The sequence below is a fragment of the Haemaphysalis longicornis genome, unplaced genomic scaffold (genome assembly GCF_048455015.1).
Source record: "Haemaphysalis longicornis isolate Haplotype H1 unplaced genomic scaffold, Haemaphysalis longicornis Haplotype H1 scaffold_3, whole genome shotgun sequence".
In the NCBI taxonomy this organism is placed as follows: domain Eukaryota; kingdom Metazoa; phylum Arthropoda; class Arachnida; order Ixodida; family Ixodidae; genus Haemaphysalis; species Haemaphysalis longicornis.
Genome location: NW_027526335.1, coordinates 182,058,215 through 182,072,072, shown reverse-complemented (window position 1 = coordinate 182,072,072; position 13,858 = coordinate 182,058,215). Strand labels below are relative to the sequence as shown.

General features: G+C 47.6%; 1 protein-coding gene across 6 annotated transcripts in view; it reads right to left on the bottom strand.

The window, feature by feature from the left end:
* Window positions 1-13,858, bottom strand: part of LOC144175853 (calcium-activated chloride channel regulator 3A-1-like) — a 69,035-nt gene that overhangs the window by 14,943 nt on the left and 40,234 nt on the right. For 5 of the 6 annotated variants that reach the window (XM_077704870.1, XM_077704874.1, XM_077704872.1 and 2 more), the window contains exons 9-11: window positions 12,940-13,242; window positions 3,537-3,758; window positions 1,831-2,101 (exon numbers count right to left, since the gene is read on the bottom strand). In XM_077704870.1, coding sequence (XP_077560996.1) covers window positions 1,831-2,101; window positions 3,537-3,758; window positions 12,940-13,242 — 796 coding nt within the window. The remainder of the gene's footprint in view (window positions 1-1,830; window positions 2,102-3,536; window positions 3,759-12,939; window positions 13,243-13,858) is intronic. The other variant, XM_077704875.1, reaches the window with a different exon arrangement.

Here is a 13,858-nt window from a genome sequence, read left to right as displayed (position 1 = left end):
TTGGTTTCCTCTATGTTCTGCGTTTCCTCGACCACTGCAATGTTATATGTACGACTGCAGTTTGTTTTACCTCTCTTAATCAGTTTCGACAGCTCGGCTAATTCAATCCGATCTTCCGCACTTGACACCTCCATGTTCTTGGGTTTTAAAATTATTTCCTTCTTTTCTTAGTTCGTTTTTCAGTTTGCTCCTCCCACATCTGCCGCTTATTCACTGATTGCCGAGGTTACGTTTTCATTTAGCCTGTCTACACTAAGCACGTTCTGCTCGTCTAGAAGCGCAAATTTGTTTTGAAGAGTTATTTTAGACTGCAGTGATCTGGCCCTGACTGACTCCTTGCGGGGTCCCCTCCCCCACTCCCACCACCCCGCGGAGAAGAAACTTGACTTTATGATAGACATGTCTTCGATCCAGCGCCTACTTCTAAAAAGCCTTCCCAACCGAAATCATTGGAACCAAACGTACGCAAGCACAAGCGAGCAGCCAGGGTTAAATTCCTTCATTTAAATTAACAAAACCATGCACAGTATACACCGACACCAGAACGTGTGAAGGCACTGAGGCAACAATTGCCGCAATGAACTACCCTGGCATTCTTCGTAACTACATGGCCCTCGCTCACACACAGGAACGGAACAAGAGGAAATTGAACCTGTCCTCTCCGCAATCCAACTAGAGAAACTAACAAATAGAAGCATACACATCAATAAAAATCTCATCACAGCATTTCAAACATCATTGAAGACGGAATATCTAAACGCTTCCGTAAGATTCTTCTATCTACAATGAATGAAATTGAAATTGCAGAAGAACACCGTTACACGAGGGTCTGGAAGGAATTGAGGGTGCTGACCAAGAAGCACGCGGACTCACATATCGTGCGCCTTGAGAAGACGGCTGCCACACTCCCCTCCCCGAGAAATAGGCAGAACCTCTTTACACGATCCTTCGCGTGCTGAAGAATCGCAAGCTCTGTGCAGGAAACAAACCAATCTATATCCGGAGATCGGTAGGAAACAACCGACGTTAACTGGAAACTGTGTAAATGCCGAAAACATACACCCTCTTCCACGCAACTTAGCCATGTCCGAGGGCATGCTCACCACAGAACAACGCAATATTCCACTTCGGTAGATAAATGGGAGGCAGCTTTGACGATCTTGTCACCAGAAGGTCAGCGTCAGCTGTCTGAGTGGGCAGAAACTTGCTGCTGCGTCCGGGGCTCGCTAAAACTGATCAACACCAACTGCCCGCAACCTTTCATGCCCACATATTAAGCCACACAAGCGTAGATGGCGTCTATCGTTCCTGTACACGGCGGTTTAAAACCATTGAAGCTAGTCTTGCTCTCATCACGGACCTTTGGAGTTTGGAAAACATAAATGGTAAACGCAGCAAATCTGTTCCAAAATATCCTTTGGCGTCTCAGTAACGCTATCGTGTCGTAGACTTCAAGGCCTAAACGTAAATGTCACTGCAACTTTTTATAAGTTATGCCTGTCCACGGTAAAATTATTGCGTTGTATTGCCACTGTGCATCAAAAAAGGAGAAAGTTACAGACATAAATGTTATCACATAGGTATAAAAATAATTTTATGAAGGTTTTAAATGCTCTGGTGTCTACGCAGCTCTCGTGTGATAAGTTCGGTTGAAGAAAAAAACAGTTTCTTTTTAACTTTGCTTATCTGGCAACTTAACCTCTACTTCCGCGAGTACAGATATGAGTTAGTAGGTAACTCAGCAGAATCTATTCGATTTCCACTCAAACGCAATTAGTTTTAAATAATTTCCGCATGAGCGGGTACGAAAATGCAACCCCACCAACCCACCTAGTCCGTCGTCGAAGATTTCCACCTCAACGGGGTCAGGCTTCTTTGGCCGGATGACAGTGGCCGTAACTCTGGCGTGCAGCACGGCGTGTGGCCCCTTGGACACCTCGGCGTATATGACGGCCTGGTCCGCGCTCTGAACCTCCGGCCGCTTCACAAACGCGCGCACGAGCACTGGATCCGCCGACGCACCGCCGGCCACCGACGTCACGCGCACGTGCACGTGTTCTGAACCTCCACGGCCCAACACCACGAGCGTCCACGTGCCCGGCTGCGTGTGCGGTAAAGGTAAAGTCAGAACATCCCGCTCTTGTAATAAAAAATGGCCTCGCATCTGCTCCTCTCGTTGCAAATGACGACGAAAGACGACAGTCGACCGGCGCCCCTGTCAAGTAAATGCTTCCCTTCGCTTTCCCGCTCACCTCTCATCCTGTTATCTCCCGTCGCTCTCCTCCCAAGGTAAACACGCGAAAGGTTTGCTCAAGTCACTTTAAATTTACCGCGTTTCACTGTTCCAGGCCGGGCGCCTCGATGCCAGCGCTGCCATACGGCGAAGACGATGAGTCGAGGCGCCCTACTTCAACGTTTATAGAACCACGTTGCCCTACTTCACGAGCGTTCCATGCGAAACGGGGAACTAATCTAGTGGAACCTTTCGTAATTGTTGCCATGTGATTTCTTCGAATACGGCCAGAAGCTATAGCGACTCGGGCGACAGCAGGCGACAGAGTGATTTTTTTCTGCAGTGGATGTAGTATTTCATGTGTTAGCGCAAAAAGCGAGCGTCCGTCATTTTTTTTATAAAGGAACACTGCAAATATCACTTATCAGTTGATTTTCTGCCTTATATTTGCGTAATGTTTTGCTCGCGTTCAACACCGCCGACAAGTATGAACATTGCCACTCGGCTTAGACGTTCAGATTTGAGTGTGGGTATATAAACCTATTCTGCAGCTTCTGTTTCACTTTGGCCGGGTGGTTGATTAGAGGAACAGGAAGGCAGACATACAGACCGATCAAAATGTTCCCGCTCAAGTAGCCTAGGAAGGACTGTCGTTTTCAATAATCTCCTCGTTCATCGCGTTGTAGCATGCCTTCGAGCAGTGGTTGAGTGGAGAAGTCGCTCCTTCCTCACATTACTCAGTAATTTTTGATGCCTCAGGGAAGCAAGGAACGAATGAAGTAAACAATGTTTTTCTAGAGATATCTTCAGCGACTACGCGTGCCCCTGCGATTTCGCATTTCCGAGGTCAATGGCAAACAACAAGGGATGCCCCACGGAACACATCACTCCGAACCGGTTGTGTAGGTACCGCTTTAGAATGATGGGCCAACGCATGGGGCGGATGCTTATCTCGAGCGATTTCATGGAATTCCCGTTGCTACCGCCGTGAAGTAGTGCGCCTGATTCAGATTTAGTGAACCATCGCTTCGCAGTGCCAGTGGCTTGGGATTAATTCACTATTGACCACGTGAAAAATTCGCGAATAGCCTCCCACACGTTGGGGGCGTAATCCAATCATCGCATCAGTTACTGCAACCTCAACTCTTGAATCGTTCTGCTCACTAAACACTTACTTATCTAGACCATTTTTCGTCGTGCATTTGGCGTTCTGTATTTAACGTTTTAAAACTGGCTTGTTGACCGTAGTGAAAAATAATTTCTTATAAGGCACACGCCAAGCCAGCTTGATGCGTCCGCATACCGTAGCTGTGCCGGGAATCGTCAGGGTCACGTAGCTGCCCGTTGGGCTTGACATGGACCACCGGCACTGTACGCAGGGCTTTCCATCGGGGTACAGCAGCTCTACCTTGAGAGTGGACGCCTTGTTGCACAGGACCGTGACCTTTGTCTCGTTTCCGACGTCTCCGTCGATGGTGACGTTGAACCTCTGCTCGTCCACAAGAATGGCCGATTCTTCAAAGATCTACAGAAAATAAAGAACAGTTCCACGTAGCTGTAACAAAAATGTGTACATTCAGATCGTTTATATTGTTCCTCAAACGTCGAACCAAATGGGACTTTTCTAGATGAAGGCTGATGCACGCAAATATATACTCTAAAATATGCGCTAAGTAGGGCAGTCCATCGAGGTCATGGGCATTCACCTTTTCCGACGCGAAGTCGAAATCTGGTCCTGCCGGAACTGTATTGGTTCATATCTTGATGACATGATCACATCATATACCAATGAAGGAAGGAAGGATAATACAGTGCATGAAAGGCAGGTAGGTTAACCAGGTTACAGTCCGGTTGGCTACCCTACACATGGGAAGTGGGGAAGGAGGGATTTAAAGAGAAAGAAAGAGTATTGAAAAGACAGGAATAGAGCTTGAGAAGCAAGCAAAGAAAAATTAAAGATAACTAAAAAACAAAACAATAGGCGCTAATAAAGCCTGAACTGAAACGGCAAACTAATCACATAACAAATAAACAATGGTGCACAGTGTCTCTACAATCATTCAGACAGGCCTGTGTCCTTTAAGAACCGAAGTAGCGCTTTTGTGGCCTTTTCGGACTGTGATGGGCTACGTCTGTGACACAGAACAGTTGGCGCAGTTAATGACTGGTTGTCGTGTTTCCGGAAAGCGGTTGACAGGTGCAGTCTCTGGGTTCGCAAACCGGACACAGTGACACAAGAGGTGTTCTATTGTCTCGTCCGTGGCGCACACGTCACATGCAGGGCTTTCAGTCATGCCGATAGTGAATGAGTAAGCTTTAGTGAAAGCAACTCCAATCCACAGTCGGCACAGTAGGGTGGCATCTGAACGTGGCATGTTAGTGGGTAAGTGGCGCTGCAGGTCAGGGTCGAGCAAGTACAGGCGGGGATTTGAAAACTGCGGCGTATTCCAAACGGTCAGCGTGATGTCGCGGGCGATGGAGCGCAGTGACCTTGCTGCATCATGGCGCGACAACGGGATGTCGGCCAATTGGGCACTTTCATGGGCATGATGTGCCGCTTTATCTGCACATTCATTCCCATAAATCCCGCAGTGGCTAGGGAGCCATTGAAAAATAATATTGTGCCCATGCCTTGTTAGGAAGTCATACGCTTGACGAATCTCGGCCACCAGCTGTTCGTACGGGCCGCGGCGAAAAGCAGAGTGCAGACTCTGGAGAGCTGGCCTGGAGTCGCAAAGCAGAGCGCATTTTTGTGGTAATTATTGCTTTAGGTACAGAAGAGCCTCGCCAATAGCTGTGAGTTCGGATGCAGTTGAGGTAGTTAAATTGGACAGCTTGAATTGAATGTCTACCGATCTGGCCGGCACAATTACAGCTCCCGCAGAACTGGAGTTCGTTACCGAGCCATCGGTGTATATATGAATCCGGTCTCTGCAGGCTTCATGTAAAAGGTGCATAGAGAGCTGTTGGAGACCTTGTGGTGGAACGTCCGATTTCTTGGTTATTCCCGGGATGGTTAGGTGCACTTCTGGCTTCGAGAGGCACCAAAGGGGCGATGATGGTCGTGCCGCAGGTGTGTATCCTGAGGGGAGGCTCTCGCAGTGAGCGGCGACTATCTTAGAAAAGGATGCCTGTGGTCTAGTTGACGGGCAAGGATGCAAGGTGGTGATGAGGCGGCCGAGCGAGATGTCTAATGTGAGCCCGGAGTGCATCCGCTGCCACGTAGGTCGTTATCGGATGGTATCTTGTGGTGCATATGGTTGCCACTGTAGAGGCGCAACGCGGTAGACCAAGACACGTTCGGAGACCTCGGGCTTGCATCGCCTGAATTGCACGCAAGTTGGTTTTGCTTGTATTGGACAGAACGGGCAGGCTGTAACGTAGAACACCGAGAAATAGCGCATTGTAAAGATGTAGCATTGAGCGAATTCGTCGTCCATATACCAATGAAACCGTGGCTGGTGCATTTAGGCTGTCTTAGGGCACTTCGCAAACATCTTTTGCGCGCCCTTTGCAGAGAATGTACGTCTACTGCAAAATCAGTCTGACAGCCCTTTGCTATAAAGCCAGATTAAGAGCGAAAGCTAGGCTTTAAAGCACACACACTGGAAAAAAAAAACAGCGCTCGAAAGACATGGACAAGAAAGGAGACAAACACGGCACTGCACTCACAACTGACGTTACAGCAGTAAACGACTGCGCGAGCACTGCCTCTCCATTCAGGATTCTTCATTTTAGAATTTGGTTTCCCACTGCGACTCGTGTGGTTACACACCTGCCTTGTCTTACACAACTGTGTTATTCAAACATACTGTTCAGCATACAAGAGAAGTGTCAGAGGCGTTTTACGTGTTTTTAATATTAAGGGGACACTGAAGTGAATTTGTCAAGCTCCCGTTTTTGCTTGCACTGCGTAGACTGGCTCAAATTAACCCACTTTTCATCGTTTACCCGGTTGACAAGTCGGTAATTATTCGATAAAGCTTGAAAGAAGAAAAACTACCATGCGCGTTCTGCGGCGGCCGCACCAACTAAACGCTGTGACGACGGGAGGAGGTGCACTGTGATTGGACGATGTCCACGATTAGCATTCAAACAAGTTTAGGTTTCGGTTCTGTGAAACAACGTGCTTGATATCCGACGTTATCGGTGGATGAGCATTCTCGATATCTCAGTAATCGTCATACCGCGCTTCTGCCATGTTGTCGGTTGTAAAATGCCTAAGATAAGCTTCCCAGGACGGCTTGGAATCGTAGCAATCACTAGCCGGGCCTACGCAGTTGATGAACGCCCTCCACATCACCGCAGACGCTCAAATGCCATGCGCTTTTCCCCCATATTTCGAGCTTGCCTCACTCATGCCCGTACCGTAAAAAGCGTGTTCGCACCAGGCCAAGGGTCTGCTGATTCTGGCCTGTTCCCACTGCCCGCAAGCAGTCGGTGCTTATGGCAGCAGCACGCCAACGACAACTCGCTAGGGCGTCAGTGTCAGTTTGCGCGTGTTCTGCGAACTCACTCGTGGAGCAGTGAACGTTACGGCCGAAAAATGGTGAACTCAGTTTAGAAAACATCGGCCGAAAACGGAAAAAAATCAGCTTACAAAAGAAATGTACCCTCGTGGATTCGAACTTGCGACTTCTAAAATATCATACCTAGCACTCGAGACCACTTGGCCACGGGCCAGCGCTGTCGACAGCGGAAATATAAGGCATATAATGTATAATCGGTTTAGCTTTTATTAATTTTTAGCGTTTTAAGCAGTTTAAGTGACTATTTGTTGTATAGCCCTTGTGCAGTAAGCGTCCCCCCAAATTCCACCATATCTCACGTCTATAGGAATCGCATTTCTTAGACGGAAAAGCGTTCGCAGATGTGTGGTCGTGCTGCTGACCACTGTGCTTGTTCACAAAGCCCAAAAAAGTGCTTCCTGCTCCCTAGTTTTACGCTGTACGGTAAAAGTTACAGTTGATTTTATTTCCTTAGTACTTATATTGACTTCGCTGACTTCTCCCGCCTTCAAGTGGCCTTAGATTTTCCTACAAGGGTACGAGTCAGCGAAGCGTCGCATGTGCGCTTGTGCAGCGTTTGTGTGGAGCGACCTGAACCTCGAGCTTGATAGAGTGTACGAACTAACAAACTAAAGAAGCGCAGATTCTTCCATTCAGCGTGGCTTAGTTTCAACTGAGCGAACGAATTGCGACGACCCGTCGGCGGCGGGCGGACTAAACGATGTACCATAAACGCTGGGCAGACTGACTCTGTCGTATGGTCGGCGAGCCATGCAGTAGCGCTACTGTAGTAGCGCGGTCAAGCCAAGTCATCTCCTCCTGACGTCACACGAAAACGCCACAGAAAATGGGCGAGGGTGCAGAGAGGAGGACAGCATTTTCGAATTGATTTGTCTACCAAATAAATTCGCGTAAACGCACCCAGAGTGGTCGAAACATGGCGTGTGGACTCCGGACTACAATTTGCGCTAGTAATCCCGCAATGTTTACAAATCACTTCAGTGGCCCTTTAATATAAAGAATCTTGCGTCAGCGAACCTTCAGTGATGATGTACAAAAGTGAAGTTTCTTATCTTGCACAGCGTGCAACTTGACGAGATGCAGACATACGTATTTCCCTCTTCTAGAGTTCAATTCATTCTACATGCGTGTTTTTTTTTTCTATATGTTTGTTTTTCAATAAAAACGTCAGTTGTGAGTGCAGCGCTGTGTTTGTCTCCGTTCTGGTCCCAGTTTTCGTGCGCTGCTTTTTCCAGTTTGAATGCGTACCAACTCGCTTAACTTGCGAACTTGGTTTAAAGAAAACCCCGCAATGTCTACTGTGGTTGTCTGTCAGGGGAACCCACTGTGAAGCCCATATAACGAGTGCCACTGCAAGGTGACAGATTCAAATAGCGCTCTTTATGGGCAAGAGGGTGTTGCGTTTTGTTGCGCTTGACATACAGCGATAATCGGAATGTAGAAGAACACGTGTCATGGGGCAGCCAGTGGCGGACAGAAAAGAAGATAAGAAAATTGGCCGCGTATCTGCTTCTTTCGTTGCAAATGTCGTCAAAAGACGATAGTCTTTATCGACTTTTGCCAAGTAAATGCCTCCCTTCGCTTTACCGCTCACCTCTCATGTTGTTCCTCTTGCGTCGCGCTCCTCCCAAGGTAAAGACACCAAAGGTTTGCTTAAATCATTTTAAATTTCCCGCGTTCCACTGCTCCAAACCGGGTGTGTCGATGCGAACGCTGCCGTACGGCGAAGATGCGCGTTAATCGAGGCACCCTACTTCAACGTTTATAGAACCGCGTTTCCCTACTCCACGTGCGTTGCAAGCAGAACGTGGAAACTATCTAGTGGAACCTTGCGTAACTGTTGCCGGTTGATTTCTTAAAATGGCGCCAGAAGCTATAGTGGCGCTGGCGACAGCAGGCGACGGCGGAGTGAATTCTTTTTCTGCAGTTGATGAAGTATTTAATTTCGCAAAAGTCACGCATGTTTGAATTTTTATAAAGGAACACTGCAAATATCACTTCTGTATTGATTTGTTGTCTCATATTTGCGTAATGTCTTGTTCTTCTTCAACAATGTTGACAAGTATGAACATTACACCGGACCAAGACGGGTAGATTTAGCTGTGACTATATAAGACTATTGCGCAGGCATTCGTTTGCTTTGGCCGGGTGGCTGAATCGAGTCACAGACCAACGCCGCCTGTATAAACAGTGCCTAACGCGTGAGCGAAAAATGGCCAAACAGCCACTCTCCTGTTGCTCTCTCCTACCCTTCCCCGCTCCGTAGCCTTCCAGCGTGCTTTCGTGTCCGCCAGCCAGCGCCGCTTCTCGGAAACTATGCAAAATAGTGGAAAGTTTGTTTAGCGTTCCCGAGGCGGCGCTCCTATGCCTTCTTGTTTTTCACCATGCCTGTCTGTCTTGGTCTATCACTGATAAAACTTCCTTTGTCACGAAGCAAATCCCTTGCGCTGCCGCAGGCTGATGCTGGCTTTGCGCGCTTATCTACTCGGATCACAGGCCCTGAAATTTTCTGAGGGGGGCATCCCCCCTCTATCCCCTCCGCATTTAGGTATTGTTTTGACCCCCCTGTTCGCACTCCGCATCGGTACGCACTTCTAAAATTGAGGACTGTACTGTAGAAGCGCCAAGGTAAATATAACTGGTAGCGAAGCTTCCATAGAAGCCCATACGTTCAGAAAATGGCGGCTCTTAAGCTGCTCATGGGGCTTAGCGCCATCTGTGTGAGGAGGGAACACTTCCGGCGGAACAAAAAATAAACAGGATGGGACGCAAGATCCGGTCACAAAGTGACGTCATTTTGGTGGCATTAGCGGGAAAATTTGACTTCAAAATAGCCTTAGCAGGACTCTGATCGGTGAGGGCTCATGTCATTGCCATCTGACGCAAGTTGGCGAGCCCTTGGCGTGTGTGCTTCAAGTCAACGCCAGCTTATACTCGTGACTAGAGAAACGCACTTTAGCATACTGTCGTATGATTCGCCTCGGTGTTTATAAAAGCATCTTGCATCTTCTCTGAACCTTTCTTCTGTATTCATGCCTTCCACTGCTGTATAAAAGTAATCAGTTGTTTATTTTGATTGCACCGGGTGGCAAACATACACCCCCACCCCCCCTCGGGACCGGAATTTGTTTTCTGCCTTGGGATACAGAGCCCAAAATGACACTTTACCACTCTCCCCGGCCCCCCTTTCATATCAAAAAGGTGCCTTCTCCTTACCCCGATACAAATTTCTACCACCGCCACTGCTGGTTTTAATTGCGTCGCACATACGCAGGTTGCGTGCGTGCCTTAAGTATAGATCAAGGTTATATAATGCTTGCTCAGTTTGTGTACTTCTGTTTTAAGAGAAGAAATAACGCATAGACAGGCTATAACCAAGACATTTGATTTTTATTCCAGGATAAACATAAAACAACTTTACCACGCTGCACAAAATCAGCACGTATACAAATAAGAACAAAATGTTCGTTGGCATTATGATATGCATCATGATTTTCCTTACGCGCCGAAAAATTGACTTTACCCGTAACACATAGCATTATGAGCAATGAAAGCGTCAACAGCAGAACTACTTCGAAACAAGAGAAAAGAACTAGACACTGCATCTTGACGTAGAAAACCGGGCCGCAGGAATGCCGATTCACGAAAGTGCAGCGAGCACACTGCAGCTGTCCCGGCGTCTTATCAAGTAGACAAGGGTTTCTACAGAAGTTCACTCAGCATTCACGCCTGCAATTTCCTGGTTGCATTATTAGGCAAGTGTCGCAACAGATAAGTAAAAAGAGGAAAAATGGATCAATGCAAACGAAAGCGGCGGCAGTATGTAAAAGCACATAGCAGGAAATATCTGGCAGCAGCGCAGCACGGAGCAGCACAACACAGTACTGCGATGGAAATAATGCTTGCGCATACAAGTGCGGGAAGCAACGAGCACTACAAGCGTTGTAACGCAATAGAGAAGACACTGAGATAGACAATTAAAGCGACTCGTTTAAATTCGAGTGGTACTACCCCGAGAAGTCCTAGAGTAATTGACACAACTTGCTCTGAGCCAGCCTGAGGTGAAATCAAGAGATAACTGTGGCATAACAAAGCTTTAGACCCATTTTTTTTCGAAGCACCACCACGTCCCCTTACACAACCCCCGTGCACATATTAACAGTACAATAGTTTCTCATTACCTGTGGAAATGAGAGGAAAATGGTGCAGTAAAACGCCAGGTGTACGGGAGTTGCTGTTGCAACTTTTACAGCACATCGTTTCTGTAGGTACCGACGAAAGCGCTCCGCTCCAACCGTTGGCAGCATCGTCCCGTAGTTCACCGTGCCTGCCGGGCACGGTACTACACGTGTTCACCGACGATACAACACACCTCGCAACTCCACGCACAGCAGAAATTAAGTGCACACCAAATTATCAAGGAAAAACGAATGCAAATGCGCACCACCAAAACACGCGAGGGGCGTTTCCTAGCAGACGAACTTTAGGAGCGCCTTTCCGATCACTACAAGGACTGCATCACAAAGCAATGACATGTGCCATTCTTCAGAGGGCGCTACAAAAAAGGTTTTTGAGAATGAACGGCATTTTCATAAATTATCTCTACACTGTGCCTAAATAAATGTTATTCAGAAATATAGTTCGTAAAATATAATTGTTGTTTTATTGTTGAACAAAACTTGGTTTTTTGTTACTAGTGTTTGTTCCCTCCTCACCTAGTCGCGCTTCAATCGCCACTCCCATAAGCCCCCATGCTGATGTCGCTGGCAATAGGTTCTGAACCGCTTTTTGCCCGAACCTTCGCTACCATTTATATTTACCTTGGAAGCGCCCGGACAGCGTGGTGGGATCGCAGCTGCTTATCCTTTTGTTTTATATAATTTTCTGAAGTTTACAAGCATGTGATATTATTGGAAAGTAGAAGTGAGCGCCTGAACAAAAAACGTGCACGCAATTTTTTCTTCTCTAAATAGTCCAGAAAGAAAAATATCAGTAAAATAATGGCTGCCCCATCCGAAAATATCGTTTTTCTGTTAGCTATATGTCTACCCGACAATCAGAATGTTCTTAGACTATTTCAGTCCGCCTCCGTCTTTATCTTTGGAAAAATGCAGCAAGTATGAAGCGAGCGACACGTTGAACGAGATCCCCAGTGCGCCACAGAACTAGCGCCCCGTCACGGCTAAGATGTAAGCGAAACGGCCCTTGAAGCCCAACAGGCAAGCTGACAGACACACGTCGTAGAAGTGGGTGCAGGGTTCGCGACTCGCGAGCAGTGACGTAAGGCGAGATGTCCGCCGGCACGCGCCACATAGCGGATCAGTGCCTGAACTAAGCGTACCTACCCTTCCCATTGAAAAGCGCGCGACGCGTCAGGCAATGTTAATACAGGCGGCGTTGCACAGACAGACAGACGGACAGACAGACATACAGACAGACCAAAATTTCTGGGTTTAAGGAGCCCAAGAAAGACTATCGTCTTTAAAAGACGAGGATCATCGGAAGCCATGTACAGTGCTCACGGATTGAAACGCGACACTGCGAGCGCGTGGCCTGTGGTACATGCAGCGCCGCCTGTGGACGCCCGTGGAAGCTAGGTGTTACATTGTGGTATGGTTACTACTCTTCTCTAGAAAGCGGTCTAGCGCGAGCAGTTGAGAGCCGTAAGCCTGCTCTCCTCCCCCCCTCCCCCCCCCCCCCCGCGGCCTGTCCCGCCATCTCAAGGAACCCACAAATTTCGGTTTTAACTGTCCGTTTTGAATATGTCCCAAGTCACAAACACCCCGCCTTCTACTTCCACTTACCCCACTTGACCTAGCGTCTTCCTGTTGCAATAAGGGTGTGACTTTAAATTCGCTTCCAGTGACGTCATCACCCACGGGTGTTGGAAAAGTGTAGTGAAGCAAACATGAGAGCGTGACTTGTGGACACTGGAGCTTGAGGGAGGCTTAAACTATCAGAGATGTTCTTGTTCTAATTTCTATATCAACCATATAATCAGAAACCACACAGACTTGGTACCCATTCATTCCTTCAAAGGACTGTGTACCCGTTTGCTTCACTACAATGCATCAAGATATGGGCATTCAAGAAACATCGATAGTTCATATTTCGCCTTGTCGGGATGTTTACCGTTAACGCCAGCGTGGGGGAGTAAGGAAATGCATTCAGTCTTACCACGACAGGTTTTCTATCGTCGTCCAGCAAGGAGACAGTGACGTCGAAGAAAGCCGACTCCAAGGCGGCGGCAATGTTCGATTGGCCATCTCGGAGTGCGAAAGCCTTGCCTCCGGTGCGCCGGGCAAGCTGTTCAAGCTTCTCCTCAGCCTGGGTTCCGAAGGCGATCGTGTTCACAACCACGTGCTCTTCGATCAGCTGGTCAATGACGTCTGCTATATAGGGACTGTCGTTCTCCTCTCCATCCGTCATGAGCATGATGACAGAACCTTGGACCCGCGTGTCGTCGTTCCCTTTGAACATCTGAGAAAACAGCAGCACAAACACGTCAAAAATTAAGTCAGACTGGAACAGTTTGAGCCAAGTCAAGTATGTCGAAAAAGACGACAAGAAAAATATCTGTAGTTTGTCCTATTTTCGCGCATCGTTCTGTCGTCTTGTCGTATTCTCGTCATGTTGTGTATTCTGATGTTCGGTCGTGTGTGGTATTCCGGTCCTGATTTTGATATTCCGTCTGGCCGAATTCCTGCCTTGTCGTGATCATCATGTTCCACCAGTTTGAATGTTCTGTGGTTTGAATGTTACTGCCCATTGTGAAGAGTAGCGTAAATGACAATTCTGTTGTGACTACAGAAACGTTTGTCGTTGAGAAAATTGACTTTGTCGTTACGACAGAAACGTGTGTTGTAACAACAGATGGTTGTGTCGTAACAACAGGACTTCTGTTTTAACAACAAAGGTATTTGTCGTACGACGGGAATTCTTCTTAGGTTTCCGCGGTATTCCTGTTGTGATTTTAGACTGGGTATAGCTCTGAACGCCAAGGGCGAATGCTGCATCTGCAAGAAGTTCTTTGTGGCCGGTATTGAAAAAAAGAAATCAGGTCAACGTTTTTACGCTGACGTTGCAAGGAAGGCTG